Source organism: Rhinolophus hipposideros, assembly GCF_964194185.1.
Source record: "Rhinolophus hipposideros genome assembly, chromosome: 6".
NCBI lineage: Eukaryota > Metazoa > Chordata > Mammalia > Chiroptera > Rhinolophidae > Rhinolophus > Rhinolophus hipposideros.
The window spans coordinates 43,647,330-43,664,937 of NC_138052.1; the positions used below are offsets into that span (position 1 = coordinate 43,647,330).

A 17,608-nucleotide genomic window follows, 5' to 3' on the forward strand; every position below is an offset into this window, starting at 1 on the left:
AATATCTTTAAATTCCAGTAATATTGTTTAAAAAAAAATCACAAGAAAGTGACACATATTTCAGGCATATAAGGGTGAACATTTGAAAGCAATTAATTTAATACACCACCTTACCAGAAAAAAAAGAAGAAAAGTCATATGACCGTCTCAACAGACATAGAGAGTACATTAGGTAAAATTTAAGCAATTTATAGAAAAATTGTTAGAAAACTAGAAATTGAAAAATCATTAAAAAACATTCACCACATATAGGGTATCACTAAGAAAAGGTGTGCAAAATGCCTCCATTGAAAACCACAATGTGATATACAGATGATGTATTACAGAATTGTACACTTGAAGCCTATGTAACTTTACTAAGTTTACTATGTAACTTGTCACCCCAATAAGCTTTAATATAAAAAAAGAAAACCACAAAATATTAAAAGAAATTAAGAAGCTATAAATAAATGGAAGAAAAAGGAACAGAGTTCAAATCCTGCCTATGACACCAGTCATGTGACTTCATCCAAGTTTTTAAACCAAGCTTCCTCAGCTGTACAACAGGATTAAAAATATCAACTTCTGTATTTGTTATAAAAATTAGCAATAATATATTTAAACAGTACAATACATAGGCATTCAACAATTATTTCTATTTTGACGTATTTTCTATGAGTGATGGGTCAAAAGAGACTGTTTTCCTCTTACGTGTGGCATATTTCCTTCTGCGCTCACCCCACAACCACACTCACAAATGCATTTACCTGTTGTAATGAAGTCACTGCATCATCAGGTCTTTCCATTTTACTATAAACTTTTGCTAGAAGAACTTGAGAACGTCCATCTTCCATGAGAGCTGACAGTTCATTTACTATAAAAGAACAGAATACATTGGGGAAAAAATACTCATTTAAAATAAATTTTTACATTTTTCTGCAAGTTTTAAAACTGGTCTTTAGAAAGAATGATTTTTGAAAAATAGTGACTAAAGTTAAACAATTTTCAGTCAGTTCAATGAAAAATAGCCAAATTAAAAAAAAAAAAGACAAAGATAAAAACTAGCTGCAAGAAAAGTTAAAGAAGTGGATAACTGGAGGTTTTTCTTAGATATGTATTAAGAGATAACAATGCAACAACTCATGAATTTCAATTTTCATTCTTAAGTATAACATGTTCACTTTATTAAAGTCATTAAAAGATAGTTGCTACATGCAATGAAGAAGTAGCGTGTTTTTTTTTTTTTTTGAATAATAGACATCTGATAAGCAATAAAGCTAAGCCATTAAGAGCACTGGCTTTGATGCCAACAGGTCTGGTTTCAAATTTAGGCTTCATCACATATTAGCTATTTAACCTTGAACAAAGTACTTAACTATTTTGTGCCTCCCTTTCTTTCATCTGTAAAAAGGGAAATAACAGTACCTATCTCATAGGGTTGTTGTAAAATCTTTACCATCAGTAAGTTACTAAATAAGCTAACATATGCAAAGCAATTAAAATAAAGTTGGGTACATGATAAGTGCTATTTAAATATTTAGTATTATTACTCTGTGATCTAAGAGTAGTAAAAGAACCCTAGATGATTAACAGAAATATGTTTCTTCCACCATTTATCAAGTGCATGGTCCATGCAACACTCTGTTCAAAGTGGTTTGTATACATTATCTCTTTAAAACCTCATCTTGTGAGGTAGGTTTTGCCATTGCTATTTTACAGGTAAGAAAAGCTCTAGGATGGCACAAGGAACAAGGAGGCTACGACCATGGTGAGAAGAGGGTAGAAGGAGAGGTCAGAGGAGCAATGGTGCACATATGTGAAGGGCCACACAAGCCACTGTGAAATCTTTGGCTTAACTCCAGGAGACATGGTAGACACATGGAGCTTGAACACGATCAGACTTACATGGTTTAAAAGGCTCGATGCTGCTGCTGGGTGGAGAAAGGCTGTGGCAAGGGGTGTGGGGGTGTGAGGATGGAAACAGGGAGACCAGCTGGGAGGCTACTGTCATAATCTACTTAACAGACGATGGTGGCTTGGACAAGGGTGAAGGCAATGATCTTGGCTCTTAGCAAACACAAGAAGGATGAAGTTATTGAGAGGAAGAAGGCTGCACGTAGAACAGACATGGGGAAGCAGACTAGGAATTCGGTTTTAGATGTGCTAAGTGTAAGATATTTATTAGAACCCAGGTGCTACTATTTATCAGCTAGGTGAACCTGGGTACATCAACAAAACTGAGTCCTAGATGGCTAATTTTAAAAATCGGAAAATCATATTTGCCTCAAAATCTAATGTGAGCCTCAATGAAATAATATGTAACAAAACACAGAAAAAGGTATCTAAGTACACCATAGAGTATGCTCAGCAAATACTTATTAAGTGGAAGTATTAGGTTGGTGCAAAAGTAATTGTGGTTTTTGCAATTATGTTTAGCCTTTCAACTGCAATTACTTTTGCACCAACCCAATATTTATATTACATGAATGTAATACATACTGCTTGAATCTCTCCTCCTTTACAACCTTTTCAAAAGTGTATATCCACATTTAAGGCCATTTGTAGTGTTTTAAGTAAAAGTGAAATTGAAATGCCATTTTGGAAATATGAGAAAACACAGAGAGGTAGACTTCTTGGGGATATCACTTTGTGAGGTGTGTAAATGTCTAATCATTATGTTGTTTTGTACAACTGAAACTAATAAAGTAAATAAATAAATAAATAAATAAATAACTCAGAAAGGACTTACCACGTATCCAAACATAGTTTAAAGCTACAGTGAATATGGTATTGGCAACAAAGCAAAGATTCCAAGAATCAGTCATGTATATAAAAAAGTTTATTACATGATAAAGGTGATATATCAATAAATGGCACTGAAGCCACTATGGAAAACAGTATGGAGGTATCTCAGGAATCTGAAAATGGAACTACCCTATGATCCAGTAATTCCACTCCTAGGCATCTACCCGGAGAAATCCAAAACTCCAATTCAAAAATCTGTATGCACTCCTATGTTTATTGTAGCACTTTACACAATAGCCAAGATATGGAAACAACCGAAATGCCCATCGGTGGATGACTAGATTAAGAAGCTGTGGTACATTTATACAATGGAGTATTACGCAGCCATAAAGAAGAAAGAAATCTTATCATTTGCAGCAACATGGATGGATCTAGAGAACATTATGTTAAGTGAAATAAGTCAGAAAGAGAAAGACATGTACCATATGATCTCACTTATATGTGGAATCTAAAGAAGACTATGTGAATGAACTAATCAGAAACAGTTTTGGGGACACAAAGAAAAAACCGAGAGTGGTTAGATGGGTGTGTGGGAGGGGGTTGGGGATAAGGGGAAAGGTCAAGGGATTTGGAAGCAGCTGGTAACCACAAGATGGCCTCAGGGTTTTTTTGAAAATTAATTTGGGGAAGGTATTCAATAATGTTGTAAAGATTTTGTTGGGTATCCGATGGACATGCGTCCTATTTGGGAGACCACCTCAGGGATACTGTGGATACCTGATCATGGCATTGTACACCAGAAGCTAAACATTAATGAATGCCAAATATAATTTTATATATATAATGTGATGGTTCAGTGTGAGGTCGGAGGGATAGTGGATGGGGGGAGGGGGGTTCACAGTGTGAGGGATATAAATGATGAACGTCTAAATATTACCTTGTCTTGTACACCTGAAACTAATAAATAAATAAATAAATAAATAAATAAATAAATAAATAAATAAAATAAATGGCACTGAAATAAAATTGACTATCCATTTGGGAAACTATACAGTAAGAATTGTATGTGGGTTCAAGTATGTGGGTTCAAGTTCTCCATTATAAAAATAAAAAATATAAAAAAAATTCCAGAAAAACATAAGGAAATATTTTTATAATGTTAGGATCGTGAGAAGGAATTCAGAATTCAAAAAAAGAAAAGAAAAGACTGGCAAGACTGGCAGGTATTACCGTATTTCCCCCAAAATTACACCTAGATGGACAATCAAGTCTAATGTGTCTTTTGGAGCAAAAATTAATATAAGACCCGGTTTTATTTTGCTATAAGACCGGGTCTTATATTCTGTTATATAAGAATATTATATAAGAATATTATAATAATATTCTATTATATAAGACCCGGTCTTATATTACTATCATATAAGACCGGATATAATATAATAAATATAATATAATGTAAAATATATACCCGATCTTATATTAATTTTTGCCCCAAAAGACGCATTAGAGCCTATTGTTCAGCTAAGTCTTGTTTTCAGGGAAATGGTATATATGGTAATTAAATATTCTATTTGACCAAGGAAATGATAAATAAATTTGTTAAAGAAAGGAGAGCCTGGAAGGAAACATCTACAAAATGAATAGGTAAAGGATTAAAGATGTGGATAAGAAAAAATAATTCCTCAAATATGATCTGTAGACATAAAATGATGCCTAACCTTATCAGTCATCAAAGAAGTGCAAATTAAAATTTTTTTTCCCATGATTTATTTTACATAATGTTGAGACAGTTATAGCCTTAAGAAAGAACAATGGGGCAAGATTCAATTCTAGGAGGTAAACAGCAGTAATACAAACAAGAATTTTGTCTCAGTATTGTTTCCAACTTTTCTTCAATTTAAATGTTTATTAATAGTGGACGCATCAAATAAATTATGATGTCAACATACTGTAGAATACTCTCTAGCTATGCTAAAAAAATAAAAAAGAGCTATATTTGTCAACATGGAGTGAAGCTATTAATTGAAAAATGAATACTACAGACCTATAGGTACAACATGATCCAATTTTGGTATGAAAAAAGTGGTATGTAATTGTGTATGAGAGACAGACAAGGAGAGATAGGCACAGGGAGACTGACCAGGCTGATATACTCGTACCAGTTGTGAAATGTGACTTTCTATGGAGAGTGGGAGAAGACACAACTTTCATTAACTTCTCTAATTTTAAAATTTTGGCAATGAGCAAAACTAGATTTTAGTGAAAAATAAAGATCTTTAGAAAGTAAGTTTATATAAACTTGTAAGAAGGAAATTTGATAGCATCCAATTAAATTTTAAATGCACATACCCTCTAACTCACCATCTTTTTCTTAAGAAACATAAGCAAGTGTACATCAACAAATGAAATACAAGGACATTCATTGTAACATGGTTTATAATAACAAAGAATTTAAACAAATTCAATGCCCAATCATTGGGGAAAGTTAAATAACTTATGGAGTTATATATAATAATACTATGATGCCAGTAGATAGAATGATATGAATGTCCTGACATCAAACTACATCTGTGACATATTGTATGTAAAAAAAATTGCAGAATAAAAACAATACATTTTGAAATGGAAAATTATTCATGTTACATTTATATATTTATATACATATAAAAGATACATTAAAACACAAAAATGGTTACTTCTAGGGAGATAGTTTGAGAACAATTCAAATAGAATTCATAGGAGAAACTGGAGACTTATACATTATAATCTTTTATAGAGAATTTAAAAAAAGACTTTAAAAAGAATTAAGATTATAAAAATGTTTATTTGTTTAAACACCAGATGTAGTTGCAATTTAAAGGAACCTTCCTTTACATCATTTTGGAAAGTAAAGCATCTTCCTATTACACAATTAACTGTTCCATAAATCTGTTATTAGATTTCTTAAATATCTTATTTTTTTTTTAATTAATTAATTTATTTATTAGTTTCAGGTGTACAAAACAAGGTAATACTTAGACGTTCATCATTTATATCCCTCATACTGTGAACCCCCCTCCCCCCATCCACTATCCCTCCGACCTCACACTGAACCATCACATTATATATATAAAATTATAGTTGGCATTCATTAATGTTTAGCTTCTGGTGTACTATGCCATGATCAGGTATCCACAGTATCCCTGAGGTGGTCTCCCAAATAGAACGCATGTCCATCGGATACCCAACAAAATCTTTACAACATTATAGAATACCTTCCCCAAATTAATTTTCAAAAAAACCCTGAGGCCATCTTGTGGTTACCAGCTGCTTCCAAATCCCTTGACCTTTCCCCTTATCCCCAACCCCCTCCCACACACCCATCTAACCACTCTCGGTTTTTTCTCTGCGTCCCTAAAACTGTCTCTGATTAGTTCATTCACATAGTCTTTTCTTTAGATTCCATATATAAGTGAGATCATATGGTACTTGTCTTTCTCTTTCTGACTTATTTCACTTAACATAATGTTCTCTAGATCCATCCATGTTGCTGCAAATGATAAGATTTCTTTCTTCTTTATGGCTGCGTAATACTCCATTGTATAAATGTACCACAGCTTCTTAATCCAGTCATCTACCGATGGGCATTTCGGTTGTTTCCATATCTTGGCTATTGTGTAAAGTGCTGCAATAAACATAGGAGTGCATACAGATTTTTGAATTGGAGTTTTGGATTTCTCCGGGTAGATGCCTAGGAGTGGAATTACTGGATCATAGGGTAGTTCCATTTTCAGATTCCTGAGATACCTCCATACTGTTTTCCATAGTGGCTGCACTAATCTGCAGTCCCACCAATAGTGCACTAGCGTTCCCTTTTCTCCACATCCGCGCCAGCATTTGTTGTTTGTTGATTTATTGATAATAGCCATTAAATATCTTATTTTAGAAGAATGATATCTTGATAAATGAAATAACCAACCTCACATATAAAATACTGAGAATACAAATACACACTTACATAATATAAAAATAAAATGTATCAAGTATATCAGGTATATATTTTTCCAAATCAGAAAGACTTTCATACCAGGTTCATGAGCTAGAGCATGTTGAAGAACTTTTTCAGCTTTGTCATACCATTTCAATTTTAATAAAAGCTCGGCCAGGTCATAGCAAAGATAATTTTGTTGTCCACTTTTCAGAGCAGATTCATAGTAAGTGATTGCCTAAACAAAATCCATTTCAGTTAGGAAAAAAGGCATTGAGAATGGCATTCAAGCATAGACACTTTACACATTACAGACAAAAAGCGTATGTATAATTAGAGATAACCTAGGAGGAGCTTAGGCATGTACCCGCACTATCAATTAAGTATGTCATTTTCCTTAGAGAGTCTAACATCATACAAGACAACTAGCATCTCATAGAATAAATTGCTAAAGAAAAGTGCTTGGTGAAATTTTTTACTGATTTTATTCCAGAAGCCAGCGAACATAATTGAATGCAAATACTTTGTTAGCTGTTGTATATATATGTTCAGCAGTTACTAGGAATAGGGCAAGAATGTAACAACTAAAAGAAAATAACAACTAAAAGAAAATCCATTATCTCTACTAAGAAAACAAAACAAAACAAAAACCTCCAAGCACACGGCTTACCAAAACTAATTCAAAAGAAAGGACATCTATTTGTTATATAATAAAAGACATATAACAATAGTGAGCTTATTGTAATTGATTTGGTGGCAAAGATTTAGATGGAAGATGAAGCCTGAAGTAAACTTTAGGGTCCAAACAGCCTTTGCAAAATGCAGCAAAGACGAATCTGAGACATGAGAAAGCCTTTAACACAAATTCCAGTTTGTGAATACGAATTTAGAGTTTTACAACCATCAAGATACAAATGGTGTTTGCTGAAGACCTCTTATACAGCAGTGTTTGAAAAATTTTGTTATTATCCTAAGTGAAATAAGTCACACAAAGATGATCTCACTTCTATATAGAATCTAAAAGTAAATAAATAAATGAACAAACAAAACTGAAACAGACTCATAGATACAGAAAACTGATGGTTCTCAGATGTGAAGAGGGTTAGGAGGCTAGGTGAAAAAGGTGAAGGGATTAAGAAGTACAAATTGGTAGTTACAAAATAGTCATGGGGTATAAAGTACAGCAAAGGGAATATAGTCAATAATATTCTAACAACGATGTATAGTGCCAGGTGGGTACTAGAATTATTGAGGGGATCACTTCGTAAGTTATATAAGTATCTAACCACTATGCTGTACACCTGAAACTAATATATTGTATGTCAACTGTAATTGAATAATAATAAAATAAAATTTTGGCCAAATAGATATATTCCAAACTATAAAGTACATACCTTGGAATAGTTATGAGTTTTGACAAGGGCTTTCCCAATTTTGCTTGCCAGTGTTCCATCTTTGGGGTTCTGATTTAATGCTTGCTCATACGCTACTATGGCTTCTTCAGGCTAATGTTGGCAGATACAAAAAATAAACAATAAATAAACAGCTTGGCTGGATCCCACTAAATGCCAACATTTCTATAATTAAGGTCTTCATTTGGAATCTTAAGGAGACTAATAATAAAGCACACATTTAAGTCCAGAAACCTTAATAATTTCAGAGAGGTGACAGTCATCAGCATAGGTGTAACTAATTAGTATAATCCCACCCATGTTAATTGTGTCCTTGTCTTCATAAATAATACTGTGAGAACTAAGAGACAAAATTCTTGACTCTTCATTTCTTTCAATCATTATAAAAGCCAGATACTGAGTCAGAGAACTGCTTCCCTTCGAAGAAAACACCATCTTAGCCAATAGCTCATCATTCTCCTGTTTGAAGGAGACTCTTGCTTCTGATAACACCTCTATTTTAAATAATGAGTGTTAAATTACTGGATATCAATTTGAAAAGAGAAACACTGTTTTGTTGTAATGGTGTTGCCTTTTTACTGTGATGACTGAATCTTTGAATGTTAAGTAAACATTATTTAAAAAAACAAATTCCTTTTAACAGAATGTTATGCTAATCACTAAGAATTTTTTAAAAATTCTAAGTCCAGTAGCATCAGAAACTTTACCTCTTGAATATTCATGTATGCATCTCCAAGGAGAAGAAAAGAACGAGGGCTGGGCATTCTTTCAGCAATTTCTCTAGAAATCAGACCCACTCTATTTAGTATATTGAATACAGATATCTTCTTCTAAAACAATGTAAAGTAAAAGTAAGCTCATTTATTTCAATTAACCAATAGCCTTCAGAATAGTTTCTATATATCCCACACTGTAATATGGTAAACGAAACAAAGCAAAACAAAACACCCATACTCACACACTGGCTGTTTACGCTAGATCAACCTTTTTTTTTTTTCATTACATCTCTGCATTTTCTGAAATGCACATAACAGAGTAGATAAATTCTTACTATCCAGATACATACGTTCTGCTACATTTAATTTTGAAATGAAGTGTGAGTAAAGGTACCGAAAAATAATAGTGCGGGAAAAACACTTATTGTCCTATGTATCTTGAGCTCCAATATTCACGACATTACTCATATGCTGAAATGAGTTACCTTAAAAAATATAACGTCTTCTACCTCAATAGTTGCTTTTTATGTTTTACCTGCAAAATTTAGACTACTAAAGGTCAAAATACCAAAGTTACTCACATAATAATGTGATCCTAATCTTTAACATACAGTATCTCATTTCATTGGTCAAAAACTATGAGAAAAGACAATTATTATTCTGATTTTACAGATGACGCGAGTTTAAACCTACAGCTAACGTGTCAGATCTGCGTGAAACAAAAACCTGTGCTTTTAACTGATCTACTATACTGCATTCAAACAAATCAACCCTACTTTAAAATCCCTTCCATTTCCTTAGAGACAGTAGTGCTGATCTTTCGGAATCATCCTAGAAAATGTCATTAGGAACTCCCATCCATTCGTCTATAGAGGGGGTGCTGCTCAGTTTCTTTGAATCACTCAGCATCTACAAAGAATCTGAGTAGCTTTCTGAGATAAGATACTTACATAAGTAATATAGGTGGACTAGTTTGACTTGGTTTGATGACTTATTTCATCAACATTTTATGATGTTCTCAAGAGTTTAAAAATGTTAATTTTCTCTAACATGGAGTGTATGCCTGGATGTTTTATCTTTTTGTTTGGAGAGAAAGTAAGAGCAACCTCTTTCTGTGCATGTGTGCACGTGTGTGTACGCCCACGTGTATGGGTTTTGGTACTGCAAGAACTCCTAAGGCAACAGCATATGACATAATTTTTAAAGACCCCGCCCTTTCACCAAGGAAAATTTGTAACCCAGACCTTGGTTTGGTGTATACAAAGTCATAACTTTCTTTTGCTATAACTATTACATTACGAATTACATATGACCATGTAGTCCCTAAATTGTTGATGCATTACATAATTTTCTGAATCTATTAGAATACACACACTGTTACAGCTCTTTTCCTTCTCAAACAGGATGATTCAGGGTCTAGAAATAACATCTGATGAGGGAGGAGAGGTGAGAAACCAGAGTAAGCTACAGGTAGAAATAATCGTATTACTATGATTCGTTTTAGAGACAGTGAGCAATTTGGCAAGAGTGACTGTGGTTGGTGGTAGGACAAGGTAGCAAGAACCTGTTAAGGCAAAGATCTATACAGTATCTGTAAAGCAGTTAAAAGAGAAGACAAAGCGGAATTTGGGAATTAATTTGAGGAGGTAAATGTGACAAAATACAAGGGTTGAAATAACCATTTACCTGTAACAAGTGATATATAACATTTTCTCTTTCCTGTGCTTAATATATATATCTGCCATTTTTTCTTTGGCCTCTATGAAATAAGGCTGTTCGGATGTCACATTCCGAAGCATACTTAAAGCCCGTTCAACATCTCCTTGGGCCAGAGCTAGGTCCGCATTAGCAATAGTAACACGCAATTCTTCAGCTGTCCCAGAAAATTCATGAATGGCGTCCTGTAACACTTTTGCTGCCTCATGCTGTAAAGATGAAATTAAGATTCACAATAGTCTACAAATTACACTAGAAATGAACATTTTCTACTAAAACAATGAATAAATGCCAGCAGTTATGATATTCATGAAATAGTGATGGATTTTTGAAAAGTACAAAAATTTAAAACTAAACTCAGAAACTAAATTCTGATGACATTACAAATATTTGTTAGCTGAGTAGTTACTACATAAGAGTCTCTGCTAATATAATTTGATTAGTATTTACTTTGCATCCAGCATTGTATTAGCCTATCTAATTTTCACACACACACTCACACACACACACACACACACACCCTGCGAAGTAATTACTATTATTACCCCTATCTTGCAGTCAGGAATTTGAGATTTAGCGTTAAGAAGTTAACAAATGACAGAACCAGAGTTCAAATGCAGGCAGCCTGACTCTGGAGCCTAAATTCTCAGCCTCGTTCATTACCGCCTCATTGATGGGGGCCAGTCCACAGTCACCATTACATCCAAGGGCTCTTCACTAAGTAGAAGATTACTTTACTCCCTACGCTCGGACATCATTTTTGTTATAACTCAGGTGAATATAGTACCTCACTTCCAAATGTGTGACTCAATGAATCTAAAATATTAATTAAGACTCATCTCAACTTTAGAGGTTATAAGACATTAGGATTTCAGAAATGTTAAAATGTGAAAAAAAATAGGGCACCTTAGAATCAACTCTTTATGGTAGTACTGTATAGTATGTTAATGTATTAATGAAATAAAAATTCTTTAAGATTTGGCAAGTATCTAGGTATAGCCTTCTTAATTTTCACTAAAATATGAAAATAAATGATTCGCGACTGCTGCAGCCCAAAATACATGTATCAATCATGTTAAGTTCTTTATTTTCTTGAATTCTCTCAGAATTACATGCTTGCTGGCTATCCATCCATCCATCTGTATTATTATTATTTTTAAGTATTTGATTTTAAGATTGTCCTATGAGTTTACCAAAGCTGTATTCATCAGGTGGTTCTTTTGTTTTCTCAACTATTAAAATTTCAGGTTGGTACTTTCATTTTATTCGGGTAGTATTTATGTGTGCATGTGCGTGTATATGTCTGTGTATGTGACTCCTTTTAGGAATTTACAAAATTATAGCTATATTATGTTATTACTTTTTATGGTAGCCAAGGTAATCATACATTATATTATTATGTTATTATATGTGTTATATTACATTTCATAGCATATATTACATTATATTGTTATTTATATTACTTCATGGTAGCCGATATTAAGTACACTGATATTTAAAGTCATCCAGATCCAAACTATGTTTAACTTCAGAGACTTGCAGAAAGCACATGATTTGGTGCAAAGTAATGGAGAAATAAAGTTTTTAAACTTTACCATTTAGTCAAGGGAATAATTTTAGCTTTTTCACTTACTACTGACTATATATACTATATGTATATTTGAATAACAAAGTTCAAATCTGAGCCATTGAATTAAAACTTAACCTACCTGTTCTCCATTTAAGCGGTGAACCTCGACCAATTCAAGAAAGATTGATAAACGATGGCTTGCATCAACTTCAGCCTTTTTGCATTTTGATTTTGAGGAAGCTGCAACTTTCCTCATTCCTGGTAAACCCATTGCCATATGCAGAGTTTTAATTGCTTCTGCTATTTCTCCCATTTTCTTTTGTGACTGAGCTTTAATCAGATGATATAAAGGATATTCTCTCACCTGAAAAAATAATATTCAGAAATACTTCCTTGGAGTGCTTACAACATCAACACATAATCCATCAAACATTTAAATAATAGGATCTTTGAGGACAGTCTATCTGTGACTGCATATATGAGGTCATTTTTGGCCTTTTATTAACTTTCTGATCATTTATTAAATCAAATTCAGAGAACCTGCCACTACCTAGTGTCCTGCTGAATGACCAACAAGTTAATTAAATGCTTCTACCATGACAGAAGAGAAAATGCAAACCAAGTTTATAGGCTAGCAAGTATAGTCTAAGAAATTATTTGAGTTTTTAGGAAAGGAGTATCTTTATCTCAGACTTCTGATACTTATATAAAATTATTAGAGTACTAGAAACAAAGTTTTGTTCCTTTTCTTTTATTTTTTAATTTTAAGATTAAAAATTTTAGGACACTTTAATCAAACATTGGTTTTATTTTTTGACACTACTCTGAAACATGTAATGAAGCTTCTGTTTTTACTGTGGTGAGCAGTAGTGTATACAGGAAAAATACAATGACAAAAATGGTTGAGAAAGAAATCAAAGAGAAGGAGATAATCTAAAATGAAGTGAAGTAGCAGGCATCTAATGTCTAGGACAGCTACCATCTTCCCTCAGGCTGTGTTTCTAAGCCGTAGGTACCTATAAGCATTGTGTAAATACTCCTGCTTATTTCTTAGAGATTCTGATTGATTGGGGCAGGGCACCTGCACTGGTTAGGATGCTCCACCAATCTTGAGAACTACTGCTCTAAAAAGCAGGCATTATCTTCTGCAGACCTTGTCTGGAACTTGAATTCTCCATCCACTAAAGGGTTCTCACATAATATGGGGCTCAAAACCCTGCAAATTGAAACCAAAGTTTGAGAAGTTGCCTCAGGAAGCTCCTGAACCTAAGATTTCTCCTAATGCTGAGGGGTATGGGATGTAACACAGAATATCTTGGGTAGAAATCTACTGTTTATATCCTCAAACCACATTTATCCATAAAGATATATGTGTTCCGATGTTCATTGCAGCTTTATTTACGGTGGCCAAGACATGGAAACAACCAAAGTGTCCTTCCATAGATTAATGGATAAAGAAGATGTGGTATATATACACAATGGAATACTATTCTGCCATAAGAAAAGATGAAATAGTGCCATTTATGACAACATGGATGGATCTTGAGATTATTATGCTGAGCGAAATAAGAAAGAAAAAGTCAAGAACCATATGATTTCACTGATATGTGGGATATAAAGCTGAAAGCAGCAAAGGAACAAGACAAACAAACAAAAAACCCCAAAAACTATGATAGACATAGATAAGTTTAGTAGTTACCAGAGGGTAAGCGGGGAGGAGGGTAGAAGACAAGGATAAATGGGATCAAATACACAGTGATGGAAGGAGAACTGACTCTGGGTGGTGAACACATAGTGTGATATATAGATGATGTATTACAGAATTGTACACCTGAAACCTATGTAACTTTACTAACTGTTGTCACCTCGATAAACTTTAATTAAAAAACAAAACAAAACACACACATACTAAGTTCAAAATGACTAAATGTTCTTTGATGATGAATCTAAAAAAGCTATGAAAAACCAAGGTCTAAGACAGAAACAGGCAATAAAATAAAACCCTTAGACATAAAAATATTTGGCACAATGCTTTATAATTGACAATTATTTTTACATACTTTTATTATTGCAGTTAATGCTCACTATAATTTTAGGGTATTATGAGTTGTATAGAAAAGAAAACGGGTTCAGAGAGAGATAAGTGGAAAGACTAGACACTGACCCCAGGTCTCTTGTTGCCACGGACATACAATTTTTTAAATACAACACAGTTGCCTCCATTTGTTCTCTTGCTTGTGATTCCAAAATCTCTTCCATTAAAAATGCATTTATTAGCAAAATGTTACAGACTAAAATTTTAAAAAAGCTGAATATGTAAACATTTGCTAAAGGTTCAAGGAGAGTGATGCATTTTAACCACTTGAGTCTGGAACACTTACCTTAAAATTATAGCTCAAACAAAGTTCAAGAGACTGAGAACACAATTTGAATTTTTCCTGAGACAAATAAACCTGAGCCATCAGGAGATGAGCGTCTGCATAAGAAGGACTGTGTTCCAGGCAATGCTGCAGGTTATTATAAGCTGCTTCAGTATCACCTAGTGAGGGAAACAAAGCACTATTATAATTCAATTGAGTAAGAGATCCAGGTCTGAGAGAGAGGAAGGAGAAAAGTAGTTAGATAGTTCCAGTGTTTGAACTTAAATGGTGTAATCTCTCTACCTGTACCAGTCACCTTCCTTACAGTCTGCATAAAGAATATCCTGTAAATTAGAATACATCTGTAAGACCATCCCTTGGTCATGATGGGCAAACCAATGAAAGTGTGTGAAAAGATCAGAATTGATCACCGCTGTTATTGAGAGTCCCATAAATACCTTTATTCACTGTCCTCGTAGAAAAAAACCCTGCTTTATTTACGATTTAATTAAAATAAGTTATGTAAAACACGTAAATTTAAATAGCTAAAATGTAATGTCACATTAACAAAGGAGATTTAGTCTAGTTATCATTCTTGGCTAGAAATATTTTACTGTATATAAAATAACAGAAAAGGCATAAGGATATATTTCAGAGATTTAGAAATATGAGTTATAGATTTAAAATGCCTTTAAATACCAACTGAAGTGTCAAATGATGTGGAAACTGTACATCTGGGAGTCTTAAAATTAAAGGAAATGATCAAGATGAAAGTGACTGGAAGAGTGAAATCTACCTTGGGCTGGCAGATGGGGTAGGATGAGGTTCTTCCTCTGAACTACAGCAGACTCAGTTTCCTGTGATACTATGACCCACATCAGCCGTTTTCTAAATTGGTCTTAAGTAGGTATAGCTAGGCCCATTCCCCATTCAATTTTGCTAGGAGAATGGGGGAGAAGGGATCCTAAATTATTTTCTGTTCCATCAGAAGGACAGAAGGTTAAGGACAGTCCTTAACCTTACCTGACACCTCAACAGACAAAATAAGGCTTCCAGTCAGGGCTTGCAGTTCCCAAAGGCTCAACCTGCTTATAACAGAAACACATTTTAAGCAGAAAACATTTTTCTTAGCGACAGAGGATTAATGGAGAAAAACTTGGCTAAGATAGAACAGTAACTTATTATACATAGTGTCAAAATTTGACCATTAACAATCAAGCATAAATAATATTGGATTCTTTTTCATTGTCATGCAATCCAACACTCAGAAATGTGCAGACAAAAAAAGGAAATGGGGAGGTGAAGCATAATGAATTTGCATGCAAATGACCATTTTCCATTTTAGGAAGAGGATTAAGGAGGTAACTTGAAAAAAGGTTATTACAAAGGGGAGAAAGTACATGGAAAATAATCAGGGTTTGCAAATAAGTGAATAAAGGAAATAAGGACTATATGTATAATTGAGATCAGAATCTTGTTTCTTCTTAAGGTAAAGGGAAGGATCTGTGGAGCTAACTTTAGGAGGCCACTAAGTATTTAAAGACAGAGAAATGAGTCATCACTGTTGGGAAAAATAGCCCATATAAACAAAGACCACATCAACATCACATTCTTATCCAAGAGCAGTCCAGTTTCTCTAAAGGGAAAAATGAAAGACACTGCTGTCCTGTTTTTGTCAGGTTTCCGTGTGCTAAAGAATATGGCTGGCCTTTGTCCCAGGTTCCTGAGAGGGAGTCTCTAAATCTTGGAATCATTTCCCAAATGATAGCAGTGTCTTTGTTATTTGTGGTGGGCCCAGATAGTTTATGATACCAATATGACTCAGGACAGGGCTGGATGCCTCAGAAAGACCAACCACGTGATTAGAGGGTTGGGGCTTTGAGCCCTGTGGTATCAACCTCACCTGGGTGGGAACTGAGCTCAATCAAGTGGCCAATGATTCAAACCATATGTATGTAATTATAAAACCCTGTGGACACTAAACTGTGGGTGAGCTTCCCTGGGTGCTATGGTTTTTCAGATATTGTCAAGCATTGTTGTGTTAGAGAGTTGATATGTCCCGACTACATAGGGAGAAAACAGTGAAAGCTTCACATTTGGTACCCTCCCAGACCTCACTCTGTACATCTCTTCCTTTTGCTGGTTCAGATTAATATCCTTTGCTGTAATAACTATAATGCTTTCCCGAGGTTTGTGAATCCTTCTAGTGAATTCTTGAACCTGACAGGAGTCATAGAAACCCTGAAATTTGTAGCCAGCTAGTCAGAAGTGCAGGTGGCCCTGGGAACCCCTGCAACTTGTGGCTGGTATCTAAAATGAGGGCATTCTGATGGAGGATTGTGACCTTAACTTGTGAAGTTTCATCCAGATCCAGGTAGTTGGTGCAGAAGTCACTACAGTTGGCAAATTAGCAAGACTACTGTTATTTAGACCTGTGCCAGCACTATCTTATTTGAGGCGCTCCTTTTAGAAACGGGGTTAATATATGAGACTTTCATTTGGCAATTAAGCATGACTATAATGAGACTTATTTATATCAAATTTCAAAAAAATAATTAATATTTAATAATTAATCATTGAACTGAAAGTCCCAGTTTAATCACGCAGTAGGTGATACCCATTCCAATTGAGAAGAAACTAGAAACTATCACGTGGCTCAATAACAGAACTCAATCAGAAGCAGGTATTATAGTCACTTCTTACAACTAGAGTACTTTAGAGATGAAACAGTTTTTGACATCTAGTTCTTTTTTTAAGACAGTTAAAACAGAGACCTCCAAAATTAATAAAGTCAGTCTCTTAACTCTTTATTATGTATAAAATATAACTATGAGAGTACCTTTAAGTTGATTTCCGCCGTTTAGGACTTTACAAACTTAAATTTACTTTGAATAGCAGTTAGCCAGCAAAGGTACATATATACGAGTATATAAGCACCACATAATGGTCTGTCTTTATGTATATATTATACATATGTTTGTGTCTTAAAAAGCTAAGGTTATAATGGAGGTGATTATTTTTTTTAACTATATATAACCAGTCACAGAAACTAAATAGGAATTAATAAATGTCATTACAGCCTGAAACCTGGGAAACATATTTTTTTTTACGCCAGTGAGTCAACAACTGTGGATTAAAGATCC

The 17,608-nt window shown here is 34.1% G+C and overlaps 1 protein-coding gene across 3 annotated transcripts in view; it reads right to left on the reverse strand.

Moving 5' to 3' along the window:
* The window catches only part of TTC21B (tetratricopeptide repeat domain 21B), a 69,137-nt gene that overhangs the window by 27,836 nt on the left and 23,693 nt on the right, over nt 1-17,608 (reverse strand). For all 3 annotated transcript variants that reach the window (XM_081052172.1, XM_081052174.1, XM_081052173.1), the window contains 7 exons: nt 14,487-14,644; nt 12,245-12,469; nt 10,506-10,744; nt 8,811-8,883; nt 8,086-8,196; nt 6,791-6,929; nt 747-853 (listed from right to left, as the gene is read on the reverse strand). In XM_081052172.1, coding sequence (XP_080908298.1) covers nt 747-853; nt 6,791-6,929; nt 8,086-8,196; nt 8,811-8,883; nt 10,506-10,744; nt 12,245-12,469; nt 14,487-14,644 — 1,052 coding nt within the window. The remainder of the gene's footprint in view (nt 1-746; nt 854-6,790; nt 6,930-8,085; nt 8,197-8,810; nt 8,884-10,505; nt 10,745-12,244; nt 12,470-14,486; nt 14,645-17,608) is intronic.